General features: G+C 40.0%; 1 protein-coding gene across 5 annotated transcripts in view; it reads right to left on the reverse strand.

Annotated features, from left to right (window-relative positions):
* Positions 1 to 12,941, reverse strand: part of SLC4A7 (solute carrier family 4 member 7) — a 92,259-nt gene that overhangs the window by 57,407 nt on the left and 21,911 nt on the right. The window contains exon 1 of one of the 5 annotated variants that reach the window (XM_071561116.1): positions 5,768 to 5,886. The exons of the other annotated variants lie outside the window; for them this stretch is intronic. Coding sequence (XP_071417217.1) covers positions 5,768 to 5,803 — 36 coding nt within the window. The 5' untranslated portion in view covers positions 5,804 to 5,886. Of the gene's footprint in view, positions 1 to 5,767; positions 5,887 to 12,941 lie in introns of those variants that run through there. 5 annotated transcript variants of the gene reach the window in all.

Consider the following 12,941-nt stretch of genomic DNA (forward strand, 5'->3'; position numbering starts at 1 on the left):
TGTACATAAACAAAGAGCAGTGGGATCGTTGAGAACTTGTCAACCATCCTTTTTTAGGCACAGAGAACGACTTGAGCCTAAAGCAAGAATTCCTCTGCAGTTTGCCATCCACTTCACGTGAAACTTTACTTACCATAATCCCACAGATGCCCAAAGAGAGCTGCTGAATAAGATAAACCAAAGTAAAATCCCAGACTAACTTAGAACGTATGTAACTTTCATTTTCAGCCAGGAGACAGAACAATTGAGAAGGGAAAAAACCCAACAGAAACAGCAACCAAGGCACCCCAGAGTGAGGAGTGAGATTAAGGCTTCGCCTTTGCATTGCCCTTTCTTTTAAAAAAAAAAAGGAGACAGTGTTTTTTAAAAACAGGACAAATACAGAGTATTTCAAAGAGGGGGAAAAATAAAAGAAGCCTAGTACATTGTATTGAGATACACTACATTGTATTATGATGCACTAAGTACACTTTTTCTTAACATCAGACTTCTGCATACCCACAACATACTGCAGCAACAACTCTCCAGTAAAGCCTTCAAGTTCAGCCAGAGGTGCCTGCAAACACCAGAACCTGCCTTCTTAGCCCTCCAACTCATCCCAACTGCTGGAGACCAAGTAAGACTTCCAAATACTCTGTTCTCTAGCAGACTCCCACCAGGACTCCTTCTTGCCAACTCTGATTTCCAAATGTTTTTTCTCAGTCCAGAAGGAAAGAGTAAATCCCCTTTGCAGACAAACAAGCACCCAGAAATTCATTTCACCTGAAGTGTTAGAAATTAACAATTCACTGATTGACCTTGTCACACATTTGTCATCATTTAGTACTGCACAGTTTTTGTATCTACAATATTAATGCTACACGGTTTTTAGAAGTAATATTGAAAAAAAAAGTCAATCCTAAATTGCATGAATCATTAAGGAAAACTCCTAGAGTTTGGAAGAACTGCCAACCTGCAGCAGTAAGTGTGAGCTGCTGTCCAGTGGAGTAGCACAAACATGACGCACAGAGTATTAAATCCAAAGGAAGTTTCCACTGTCATCTGTACAAGCTCTTCGCACCAAGCAACTCACTTAACCTTCTGCAGTCACACACACGACAGACTTCAGACAGGCACAGTGCCAAAGTGCAATACTGAATAACCACTACCAAGACAGACAACTTGCTAGCAGCACATTTTTAAGGCCCTTGAAATACAGTTCAATCAATTCATTCTCGTGAGACAGTGATGATAAATGGCTGACACAGCTAACCACAAACCTTTGAAATCTACGAGCAATACAGTGATCGTTGAGAATAATCGATTGTTGAGCATAATTTGAGCTCAATATTTAAGAACATTACTTAACTAAGCCAATGTTCATGTGCTCCATTTACACTTCCTCAGACCAAAGTTTTCCCCCAGCAGAATTAAGGAGTGACCTGCAGCACCAGAAGAGACAGCACTAGCACTCATGAAAATAAGGAGGGTATGGAAGAGGGCAAAAACAAACAAAAATCCCCACAACCAACACCATCTGTCCTCCCCCACCCGCCCCAAAAAGGTTACATTTTCACTTTCATGCTACAAAGAAGCTTCACTGCAGCATTTACAGAAGTAGGTGCAAACCACAGAGAAAATAAAAACTAACAAAAAACGTCACTAAAACCAACCAGCAAAAAAAAACCAACTCAGGGAGGGTGGGAAAGGGCTGTATTCATATATATTTTTTCCCTTATACATCTGTCCTTGGCCAAGAGTTTAATAGTTCTTATTTTAATAATATTCTAATACAACTGTCGACACCATCACAGTGACCCTACATACTGCCTTATGATTGTAACTATAACCCAACTTCTCTGGCTTGAAGAGAAAGCAAATAATCCCCCCAGCTTCCCACGAGAACCCACGGATAGATCTCCACTTTTGCATAGACACCAGATCTGGCAGACAGGATTTAGCTCTGAGGCTGTGATGTGGCACCACCAAGCCATTCTTCTCAAAACAGGAGCACACACTGCTCACAGACTCAACTGGCAAACCTTTACAGCACACTATTGTAGGTTTACCAACTAAGATCAACATCATATGAGAACTTACGCAAAGTGCGTTTTGCTCTTCCTTCTTTCATCAGTACACAGGAGAGCAGTTAAGCTGGATCAAACCATCCATCCAACAGAGTGCTGTGCCAGAGGAAACAACAGGAGAAGCCCTACAGCAATCCCTGCAAACAGAATTGGTGTGAAGGTGGCTTGCCCTAAGCCTAGAAAGCACAGCCAGACCAGGGGGTTTGTTTTATTATCAGCCCTCCTTTGTCAGATCTGCACTCAGAAGACAGACATCAAGGAAGGCTGCAATGATCACAGAAAACAAAAAATTAAATAACAAAAGATTTCCAATATTACTGTGCTTCTAAAACAAAGGCTTAGCTCAAAAAAAAAAACCAACCTTCATTTTGACCATATAACTCAAAGATAACCAAAGAGGAACTACAAAACCTCTCCTTGTGACAGTGTCCTGGTATGTGTATGCATATACAAAAAATATTTTAATACTGACCCTCTTCATAGACAGATACACTAACTCATTTGTTTTATTACACAGCTATTTACATACACTGTTCCTCTTTCAGAAGCCTCCATTTCTGTTCTAAAGACAGAAAATATTCCATGTAGTCAGGAAATAAATCTCCAATTTACAGAATGCCCATACAACCTCCTCTCTATCCATTCAATCTCCCAAAACTGCAAGTTATTAAGCACTAATAGTTCTGGGGGGGGAAACAGACAAGACCAGTGTCCTAGTCCTACAAAACTAAGTCCACCAAAGACAGCAATCCTGAAAGTTATAACAAAAGAAACCAGGAAAATATTGTATTTGATAAAACCATTCTCTATTATTGTATGTAGAGTTCAAGAACATTCTGCTTTGGGCAATCACCAGGTGTACCCTATAGCTCTGCCACTGCTACCCACACACAGCACTGAGCAGCCTTGGCTAAGAGTGAGTAAATTAGAAAGGGCTTTTTGACACGGTTTACCTGCAAGAACAACTAACAGCAGCACTTGGTTAGTTCTAAATACATTGTTTTACTTCTCTTTCAGACTGATTCTGCTCTTAAACCAAAGGTAAGATGAGTCCATGGTGGGCAGGAATCTCTGGTTGCTGCCTCCTTGAAGGACACTCGGGATATGAAAAATTAAAGTTCTTTCTACATAACAGTAAGTGAAGGTATTGCCCAGTCCACTGAACAGTCTTCAACTGAACTGCACATGCAACCCTATGGACACATTTGAGGTAAGTTCTTTGGGTAGTCTCCCCACAGCAATACTGTATCTTCAGAAGCTGCCAGAATGATGAAACACTACCAGTTCTAAATCAAGCACATCAACCTCACAGCCACGGGAAAACGCACCAAATAGAAGTGAGCCCTGTCTCATTTTGTCATCGTGCAATTTTTAGCTGGCTTTGCCCTCTAAATATATACGGATGAGGGCACAATTAATAATAATTCACAAACAGAACACTTGCCAGGTTTAAAATAGGAAGCATGCCATATTGATGGGTTCCCCCTTAGTTGTATTTTCTATGGTCTCATTTGCACAGGAACAGCTGCTTTCCAGATTTTTTTCGCTGTTATTATCTTAGCACAGTGTATTGATCAAGCACTACAGGAAAGACTCTAGCACAGCTCAGTGGCTTTGGTGTCACTACACACACACCCTTTTCTTGTGAATTTTATCTGTGGTTATACAATTACTATTTTATACAACAATCCTTACGTGTAAATGAACATCCCTCCTATCAAAGCAATACTCAGAGCCTTGCCTGAAGGTTTAACATTTAGATTTCAGTAAGACCAGAGCCATAACGAAAGAGGTTAGGAATATTTAGACAAGTTTTTCTAGCCTACTAATCCTCTAATTAACTGCTCAGCTTACCCTACTAAATACATCTGACCAATCTGCTTCTAGAAGGCTTAACACAGCAGCTACACAAACCTTGTTTGGACAAGTATGTCCAACAGACATCAACAGACTTCAGTCAGACCTTCCACAAGTTGCATTTTACTTTCCAGAATTCGATGTGAATGGCAGTAAAGATGTGTATATGTGCTACTTAAAAAAACACCACAAAACCCAAACACTTTCAGGAAAACAGTTCTAAACATGCCAGTGTTTTGTTTCTTGCACCACTGAAATCTAATGTTTATAAGTAGCTTTATCTCAATACTTCCAGCAGGTGCTACTTCAGCCAGGGTCACTCTGAGCACTACAACTTGCAACAGAAGCCATGTCCCATCCCAGACGAATCAAACACCTCTTTGGACAGTAAACAAAGTGTTTGTGTTAATCAGAACAGAAAATTAAACTGGGAAAAAAAGTCAGAAAGAAAAGGAAGCATAACAGCAAGAGACTGCTTACAGTTGTGGATGGCTGTCAGCTGTGGCACACCACAGCAATTCATCAAAAAAATTGGGTTAGAAAACCAGAAGAAAAAGGGATGGCTTGTTTCCTAGCAAAGTATGACTAAAACACAAGTGAATATTCAATTACAATTAGAAGCTCATTTGAATTCAACTTGAGTGTTCTCCAAGCCCACCATGCATAATGTCACCAATCCTACACAAGATATCAAATTGCATATCTAATATTGTAGTAGCTATTCTACAAAGTTGTTTTTTATTACTGCCTCACAGGACTAAATTCATTCAAAAAAAATTCCATACCTCCATTCACTCAAATTTCTGAAATTAGTTTAAAAAAGTAGAAATACTAGAATCTTTATAATTAGCCACCTCGTATCTTTGCCTAGTCTTCTAGGCATATGCATAGTTGATAGAATTCTGTGTCCAGAGCTAAAAACAGCACTGCATGAAAATCAAAAATCCACCCCTGTACTACAGAGACCTTTACAAACAAGAGGTCTCTTCAATCTGATGCATTTTAACATGTTTAAATCAAAATCTTACTTCTTTTGCTCACACAAGGAAATAGAAAATTTAGTTGTCATTCTATAAACTTTATACAAAATAATTCAGGTATCTTTAAAGCTTAGGCAAATTCCATCCCTCAGATTTTAGTTTCCAGGAAACTCTTAAGGTAGTAATCCCTGCTACACACTGCATTGCAGTTACATGGCAGTGGTAACAACCCATTCAGTGCTAAGCAATAGCTTGTAACACCAATACCAGAGCTCCCTGCTTCATTGTAGGGATCCCCACAAATGCAGGGGGTTTTCTGTGCCACTGAGGTCTGAAGAAAACGCCAGCTTCGTGGTCATTTTACCTCAGTTACACAGCTCATTAAGGTCACCTTTTGTTTTTTTTTTTGTCAAAAAAGAACAATCAATAGGCTATTTCAAGATTCACTACCAGAAACATTCCTGCTGTACTTGCACAGAATCACTCAAAGCCACAGCTAATAACCTCCAAATTAAGAAAGGCTGACACACAAAATAATGCAAAAGAGAAAAAAAGAAATAATAACCCAACACAAAACACTTAACCCCTCTCAAAATCTGGCAGTATGCTCTCACAATTGTAAAAGCACATTTTCTTTCTGAATTAAACTGGTTGCTATGATTAAGCAATTCTAACACAGCAAATATCTTCCCTAATACAGAAATCTTTACTCCAAGTATTATTTCTATCACCAGATCTTTAAAAATTTCTTCCACAACTGGTAATTCTAAGGCAGCAGACCGTCCCGAGACACAGCTGTTAAGTACCACTTGCACCAAAGCACGTTCGAGCCATTATTAGGTTATACAGCTGCTATTTACATACAGGTTGCATTTTCTTCCCTTGCCGAGCTTCTTCCATGCTGATGTGCAGGAGCGGAGAATGCCCTTGTACGAGACCCTGTAATGAACCTCCCAAGAGATCAGAGCCTGCGCATACATGACTGCTTTAGCTCGCCCTGCTGGACACAGACGTACTCCGGGAAATGCTCCCCAGCCAATCGCTCCAGCCTCTCATCTCCGGGCCACTGATTGCGGCGACCGCGGGGTCGCTCAGAGGCAGAGCGGGCAAGACGGCGTGCCTGCATTCCAGCTCAGAGAATACCGAAAAAGGAACTGAAACAGTTCCACACTCAACATTTTCTGCATCAACAGCTGCTAAGAGCTCCCAGGTAATATTTTTGCTCTGATCCAAGACTTCAATAGCACTGCAAAATAAAAACATATTAGTACCTTGGGTCCCTGAACAGAAAAACCCAGAAGTCAAACAGCTGCTAAGTGTGTTTATTGCTGAATTATCAACCTTTCACCAAATACTCATTCTAAAGCAGGCGGTATTTTTACACAAGCCATATATTCTTGTCTGACAAAGTAAACTAGGGCTTCCTAAAAGGAAAACCCCTCTCTTTTTTTCCTGTTGAAGAAGTAAAAACCCTTGCTGTTAGCTGCAATTAATCTCATGTCTCCCCCGACTAAGGTGGCTCTTTATTCCAGCTATGATGCAACAAGCAGCACATTTTCCTTACTTAAGCCAATCTAAGAAAAACGCAACCTTCACTCCAGCAGATCAAATTCGTAGCTTTGTTACACTCTTTCCCTCTTCATCACAGACACACCTTAATCTCCTTGTCCCATCATAAAATGCATGGGAAAACTGGGTCTTTAAGGTGTGATCTGTAATTTAACCTCCATGACGTGCCACTGCCTCCCCTGCTCTTTCATTCTTTCATTCCTACTTCTTGTATGGCGAGAACTCTAGTAATGAAGCTGGACTGGTGCCACCCCAACCAACGAAGAGCTTGAACAAAATAAAACAAGTAACATACTGTTCACAAACTTGGTGCAAATACCACCAGCCAAATAAATACATTGTGCAGCTGTGAGGATGACGATCTCAGTTGCACAGAAATCAGGCAGCCACCTTCAGTTCCTCTCGCTGCTTTTCTCAGCCCAGAAAATTCTCTAACCATAGACTAATAAAAGCATTCTCAGATAGTGCTGACAGAAGAGTTGAAAAGTAGTTTGTTTCCACTCTGTAGATCGATGTTCACTCTAAACTCATGTATGCATCCTTTCACTTCCAAGCTCTTGAAAGCCTGTCTGCTGCCATACCTAAATGACCACACACTAAATGATTTACACAGGAAACACAAAGTTAAACAAAAACATCAGATACTCCGACTCTTAGCGCTCTCTTCTCAAGTGCAAATCCTAAATCGAACATATTCTTTTCCTAATGCAGAGCACAGATGCATGCAGTTCTTCAGCTGCTCAGATGAATACTGAAAAAGCTGTGCTGAACTGTGTCCTGGTTGACTCTCATATTTCAGTGCACTGCTCCTTAACATAAATCTGTACTAGCAGTAATTCAATTGCTACAAGTACAGACAGATGATTTGTTTAGGTTGGGGGGGTGTGTGTGAATGGGAAAAAGGCCGTCTATTCCTTTGGGATAGAATCACAGCTTTGATTTTTTTTTATTATTATTATTTTTTTAAGTCTGGGAAAGAACACTTGCTTGGTTTGGAAATTTACAAAAACCCCACCTCTGAAGCAGCTTACTGAAATCTCTTTATCGTCTGTAGCCAACCAATTCCTAGTTAACAGTCACTCAATCTTAGAACAAAACAAAACAAAAAAAAAAACAAAAAAAAACCCAAAAAACACCAAAACCAAACCAAACACCACTCGGCAGCTTTATTAATTTTTTGAAAAATAGAAAGCAAAGACCACAATCATGAAGAGCCACATTGAAAAATCCAACACTCCAAAATACACTTTTTTTTTTCAAACAGATGGAAGTTTTTGACTTTTAAGTCCTATATCAAAACACTTTGTGGGGTAAACATCTGCTCTTCCCTAAGAATAAATATAACGAAAAGGCTTTGCATTAAATGGATAACAACACAGCAACTTCAAAATGCAACTGTCTCAACATGTTTCGCTACAGAACTATTCTAAAACAAACTGTAGGCAAATATATTCAAAATTATCACATCCTTGAACACGTTCAGTGACAACACTGTGAGAACTCAGCAGAACTATTTGTGCTGCACAATATTTTAACCATATGCTTTATGCTGCAAAAGAATCTCTATGAAGTGTATGAGGGCTTTATTTTTAAATAAAAAGCAACATAAGTAGTTATCATGAAACACATACTTTCTCCATCAATCTATCCTTCTTAATTTTCACTTTTATACTCTTTCAAGCTAAACTTATTTGATCTTATCTAGGTCTATAAAAGCACATTTTTGAAAGACAAGTCCAAAAGAGTATGATGTATCTCTTATGCAGACAGAAAAGAAATATTTCCTTTATGCTCCTGGGTCTTTGAAAAACTTTTCATTTTTTCACAAGCACTATATAACCACGACCCCAGTCCATCACAAAGTGGCAGTGAACTGTCTCACTGCAGGGTCTGCAGAGTGTCTGTCTAGCAGGCAGAGCTGTGCTTAACCTGCCATTCTGAAATGGCAGGACATTTAAAGTAGCTGCAGTAAGCAGGACTGAGCTCTCAGCAGGATTTACCACAGGAGCTCCAGCCCAGTTGCCACCGGACAGAGCCAGAAAAGAGCACAAGGAAACCGAGAGCCTCTTTGCTTTCAAGGAGGGCATGCTGACACACCCATATATCCAGCCCTGTAAACTGGTAGATCTCATATGAGGTTTCTATTGATACTTTAAAATCCTGCTTTGTGGAGTGAGGGGTCTTCCAAGTTTCATCTATAGGCCAAACTCAGCCCTTCCTTATATGAACAAATCAGAGCAGGGAGTTGGACTTGATGAGGCCAATGGGCCTCTTCCTACTTGAGATATTCTATTCATTTTTCTAACACTGCAGCCCTCCGAAAACAACCAGTTCACTGCCATCTTTCTTCATGCATCTGAAAGGGCAGCATCTAACAAACTCAAAGTGCCTCTCTTTAGAAAAAGAAAACAGAACCCAAGAAATACTTATGAAACAGCAAGACAATACCTCCAAATGAGGCTTTATTTTAGAGGGGGCAAAGGTGATTCCGGTCCTGGGGGAGTCAGGAGGTAACAGGAGATTAAGACAATGCTGGGGCAAGTTGTATGACACAGTCTAATGTTAATATGTCTAATACCACTACAGACAGTTTTGTTCAGCTTCTTATTAAATGGGAACATTCTAACTCATATTAAGAAGAACAGCTTCCTAGGAGTTTCTTATTACACAGAAATTAAATACAAGGTATTTCTCCAAGGAGATGTTATTGCCTTTGCAAAGGAACACAGAAACCTTCGCAGGCAGTGGCTCATTGTGTAATGAATTAAAACTAGCCATAAAACTCAAATATCTGGCTGCTTGCAAGTATTTTTCAGAATAAAATTTCTACATAACATCTCGTTCCCAAGGTGTACATCTGCTCAGCCTGCTCCAGCTTGCCTCAGTTTGTATCGGCACGTACTCATGGAACTGGGTGTTTCCAAAAAAAGAATGAGGAAGGAAAAAAGATAGATCTATTCCGTGCAGATATTTGCCAGTGTGTTGCCCCAGTAGTGACCTCGGGTTTCGCAGCACTTTGCAGGAGAGCTGATAGAAAAGAGTGAGCATGAGGCAGATCATTCGTTTGAGGCCTCCTGACATCACACAATTATACATCTTTTGGACAGCTGAGGATACCACTGACACTTATATGCAGAATCCTCATTAACAGCAAGATTACTGTGTTATAGTGTACCATGTGCTACTCCACTGATCACCCTGCAGCCCTGATCTGCACACACTGATAAAGCAGAAACACAAAAGATGCGTGCAATGTTTTTGAGCACTTACTCCTGGACTCAAAACCAGCCCTCAGCAGAGAGAGATGGATGAGACAGACCATATTCAAACAGAACCCCACTAAGATTTCACTCCAACATGTGTGAGGTCACACATGAGTACTGAGCTAGGCCAAGGGGTGTTGGGTGACTTGATTTGTTGCGGTTTTGAGAGGGTTGAGTATTCCTGCTTTGGTTTTCTTTTTTGGGAGGGGGGTGGCATGTGGTGTGGGCACACAGACACTGAGATGAGGATGGTTTTCTAATTCAAAGCTGCTCTCTTTACAACTACAACACATTCCTCATCACTTGCTGTATATTTAAATGCTTTACTATCACTAGTACAAATATTTTGAATCATAGAAGAGTTTGGGTTGAAATAGGACCTTAAAGATCATTTACTTCCAACCCCCTGATGTGGACAGGGACACCTTAAACTAGACCAGAGCCAGAAAAGACTCAATTTCATAAAAGCAAGGCTGGACTGGCCCCAGACATTGATGTTACACATTCATGCTACTCCAAAGTCCTGGGCAAGAGGAAGCTGCCCAAGCAACCTGTAATTGTGAAACCAAAGTTCTTCAGTAGAAGAACAGAGAAGATCAAAGAAATTGCTGATGCCTGTGCATTTGTGGCATAAAATATTTGTTGTTTGTTTGGGTTTTTTTTAATAAAGACAATGTGTAAAATGAGCTGAAAAAAATAACAGAAGAAACAAATCCTGAGCATTGGTGGTTCAGTGGCAGAATTCTCGCCTGCCAGGCAGGAGGCCTGGGTTCAGTTCCTGGCCAATGCACTTGGTACTTTTAGAGAAGCAACTCCCTCCCTCTGCCCTTGTGAGACCCCATCCAGAGTGCTACAATCCAGCTCTGGGGGCCCCAACACAGGAGCACATCAACCTGTCGGAGCAAGTCCAGCAGAGGGTCACAGAGATGATTAGACAAGAAAAGGCTGAGAGAATTGTGCCAGTTCAGCCTGAAGAGGAAAAGGCTTCAGGGTGACCTAAGTGTGGCCTTCCAGTACCTGAAGGGAGCCTACAAGAAAGATGGAGAGAGACTATTTACAAGAGCATGTAGTGAGAGGACAAGGGGAATGGCTTCAAACAGAGTAGTTTTAGATTAGATATTAGGAAAAATTCTTTAGTGTGAGAGTGGTGAGGCACTGGAACAAGGGAAAGTGCAGATGCCCCATCCCTGAGGTGTTCAAGGCCAGGCTGGATGGGGCTCTGAGCAACCTGGTCTAGCTGAAGGCATCCCTGTCCACACCAGGGGGGCTGGAACTACATGATGGTGCCTTCCAACCCAAACCATTTTATGATTTAATAATTCTGATTACAGAGTAAAGGTGTATCTTAGTTAATATTAATTTCAGAAAACTAGTACTGCCAATTTTGTTTGAGTTTGTTGGGTATTTTTTGAAGTTTCTGTTTGGTTTTTTACCGGCTTCGCAAGTTGAATCAGCTTATGGGAAAGGGAACAGGACAAAGTGGGAATGACACCTTCCCTTCAGAGAGCAGGATCTAAGTTAGTCCAGCTCATCCTTACCATGAAGCCATATCTTAATATATGTACCTTCTTGCCAAATTTTTCTCTTGCAATTCTAAAGTACAACAGAATATTTTAAATGTCTGAAAAGTCTGAAATAACCTTTGTAAGGGTAGACACTGCTAGCCTAAAAAACCTGTCAGAGCTTGAAACTTCAAGGAGCCAACCTAAGGTCCTTCAGAAGGGCCACTGAAGGGACATTTAAAAAGAAATCCACCTCTTATTTCTTATTTGCCTTGCCTGTCATCACGTAAAAGCTATACAGCTAACTCCTTCAGTTTCTGTTTACAGAAAGCAAGAGGTGATTTTCTGAGATACTTAGAACTCTGATGTTTTCACCATGTCTGACTGGGAGGTTCTGGGAGAAATAATTTTAAAAGTAAGGTGATGATTCTGACACAACTAATTGACATACACCATCACACATGATACAACTCTTACAGGAAAGTTCAGTTCACAACATGTAAAGGGAAACCAAGACAGAGATGTAGAAATGAGCTGAAAAAAGAAAACCTACCTCTTTTCTAGCTACTTCTTTGTCTCAAGGTCAACTACTGATAGGGTTTGTAGTATTTTATTGTTTTGTGAATAACCATGTAGAGGACAGTCTACAAACAGTACTTTTAAGAAAGACCCACATGTTTTTATTGTAAAGAGTCAAAAACAATGCTGTAGGACTCCATTCATAAATATACAACTTCAGGGGCTATTTAGTAAGAAAAGTTGGCCACATCCAGCACACAGCAGGTAAATTAGATGCCTCTGATTTGTTTAACACTTAGAATTCTTTACTTTAGAGAACATAACATCATTTGCAATGCTCTCTGAAAATGCCTTTTAATTACTTAAAAATAAGAAACAGAAGTTGCCCGTCTTCCTAATAAAGCCTGAGACCACATTTCCACACACCTTAATCTGCACCCTGCCATCTAGTAGCACAAATACAGGTTAAAGGAAACACTGATTTTAAGTGAAATTGGAGTATGCACAACAAAGAACTTAGTCTTTTAGCTTTCACATTGACTTCTGGAAGAGAGATAATTACATAACCTTGCATAAAGTCTACCCATAAAAATTCTACTGTTGATTTTCTTGTAAGGCAAATTTGAACTTGTAGAGTAAACTTACACCAGCCAAGCTCGTGATGTGCAGCAACAGCAATTCTGACCAGCCCTAGGAATTGTAAAGCTGGCATCAAATAAATAAGTCATGGCCCTAGACACAAAGTTCACTCCTGCATTCTCTGCCTGAACTTGAGAAGTGATTTAACATCTTTAAGATGTCCTTACAAACACAACTGATCCTATTAACATATTGAAAAGTAAAATATCAAGTCAAATACACAATAAACCAAACACTAAGACAAATACATAAAATGCATCATCCAGATTGGAGACCTAAGCGAAAGACCTTCCAGCAATATGAATCAAGTAAGCTACACCCAACGGCTGCAAGAACTATATCTTAATATTTGTAATTCAGGATTTTACAGCTAGAAGGAAATTTTTAAATGCTGAAAAAAACGCAAGAGTTGATCTAGACAATGGCATCTGTATCTGGCAGCCAAATGAATCTTCTCCAAATATGAGATAAGGACAAAAAGAGAAAGCAAAAAACTGCATTATATTTCTAACTATTCAGAAAGTAGGTCTCCAGAATATGTATTTC

The sequence above is a fragment of the Pithys albifrons genome, chromosome 7 (genome assembly GCF_047495875.1).
Source record: "Pithys albifrons albifrons isolate INPA30051 chromosome 7, PitAlb_v1, whole genome shotgun sequence".
Taxonomy (NCBI): Eukaryota; Metazoa; Chordata; class Aves; order Passeriformes; family Thamnophilidae; genus Pithys; species Pithys albifrons.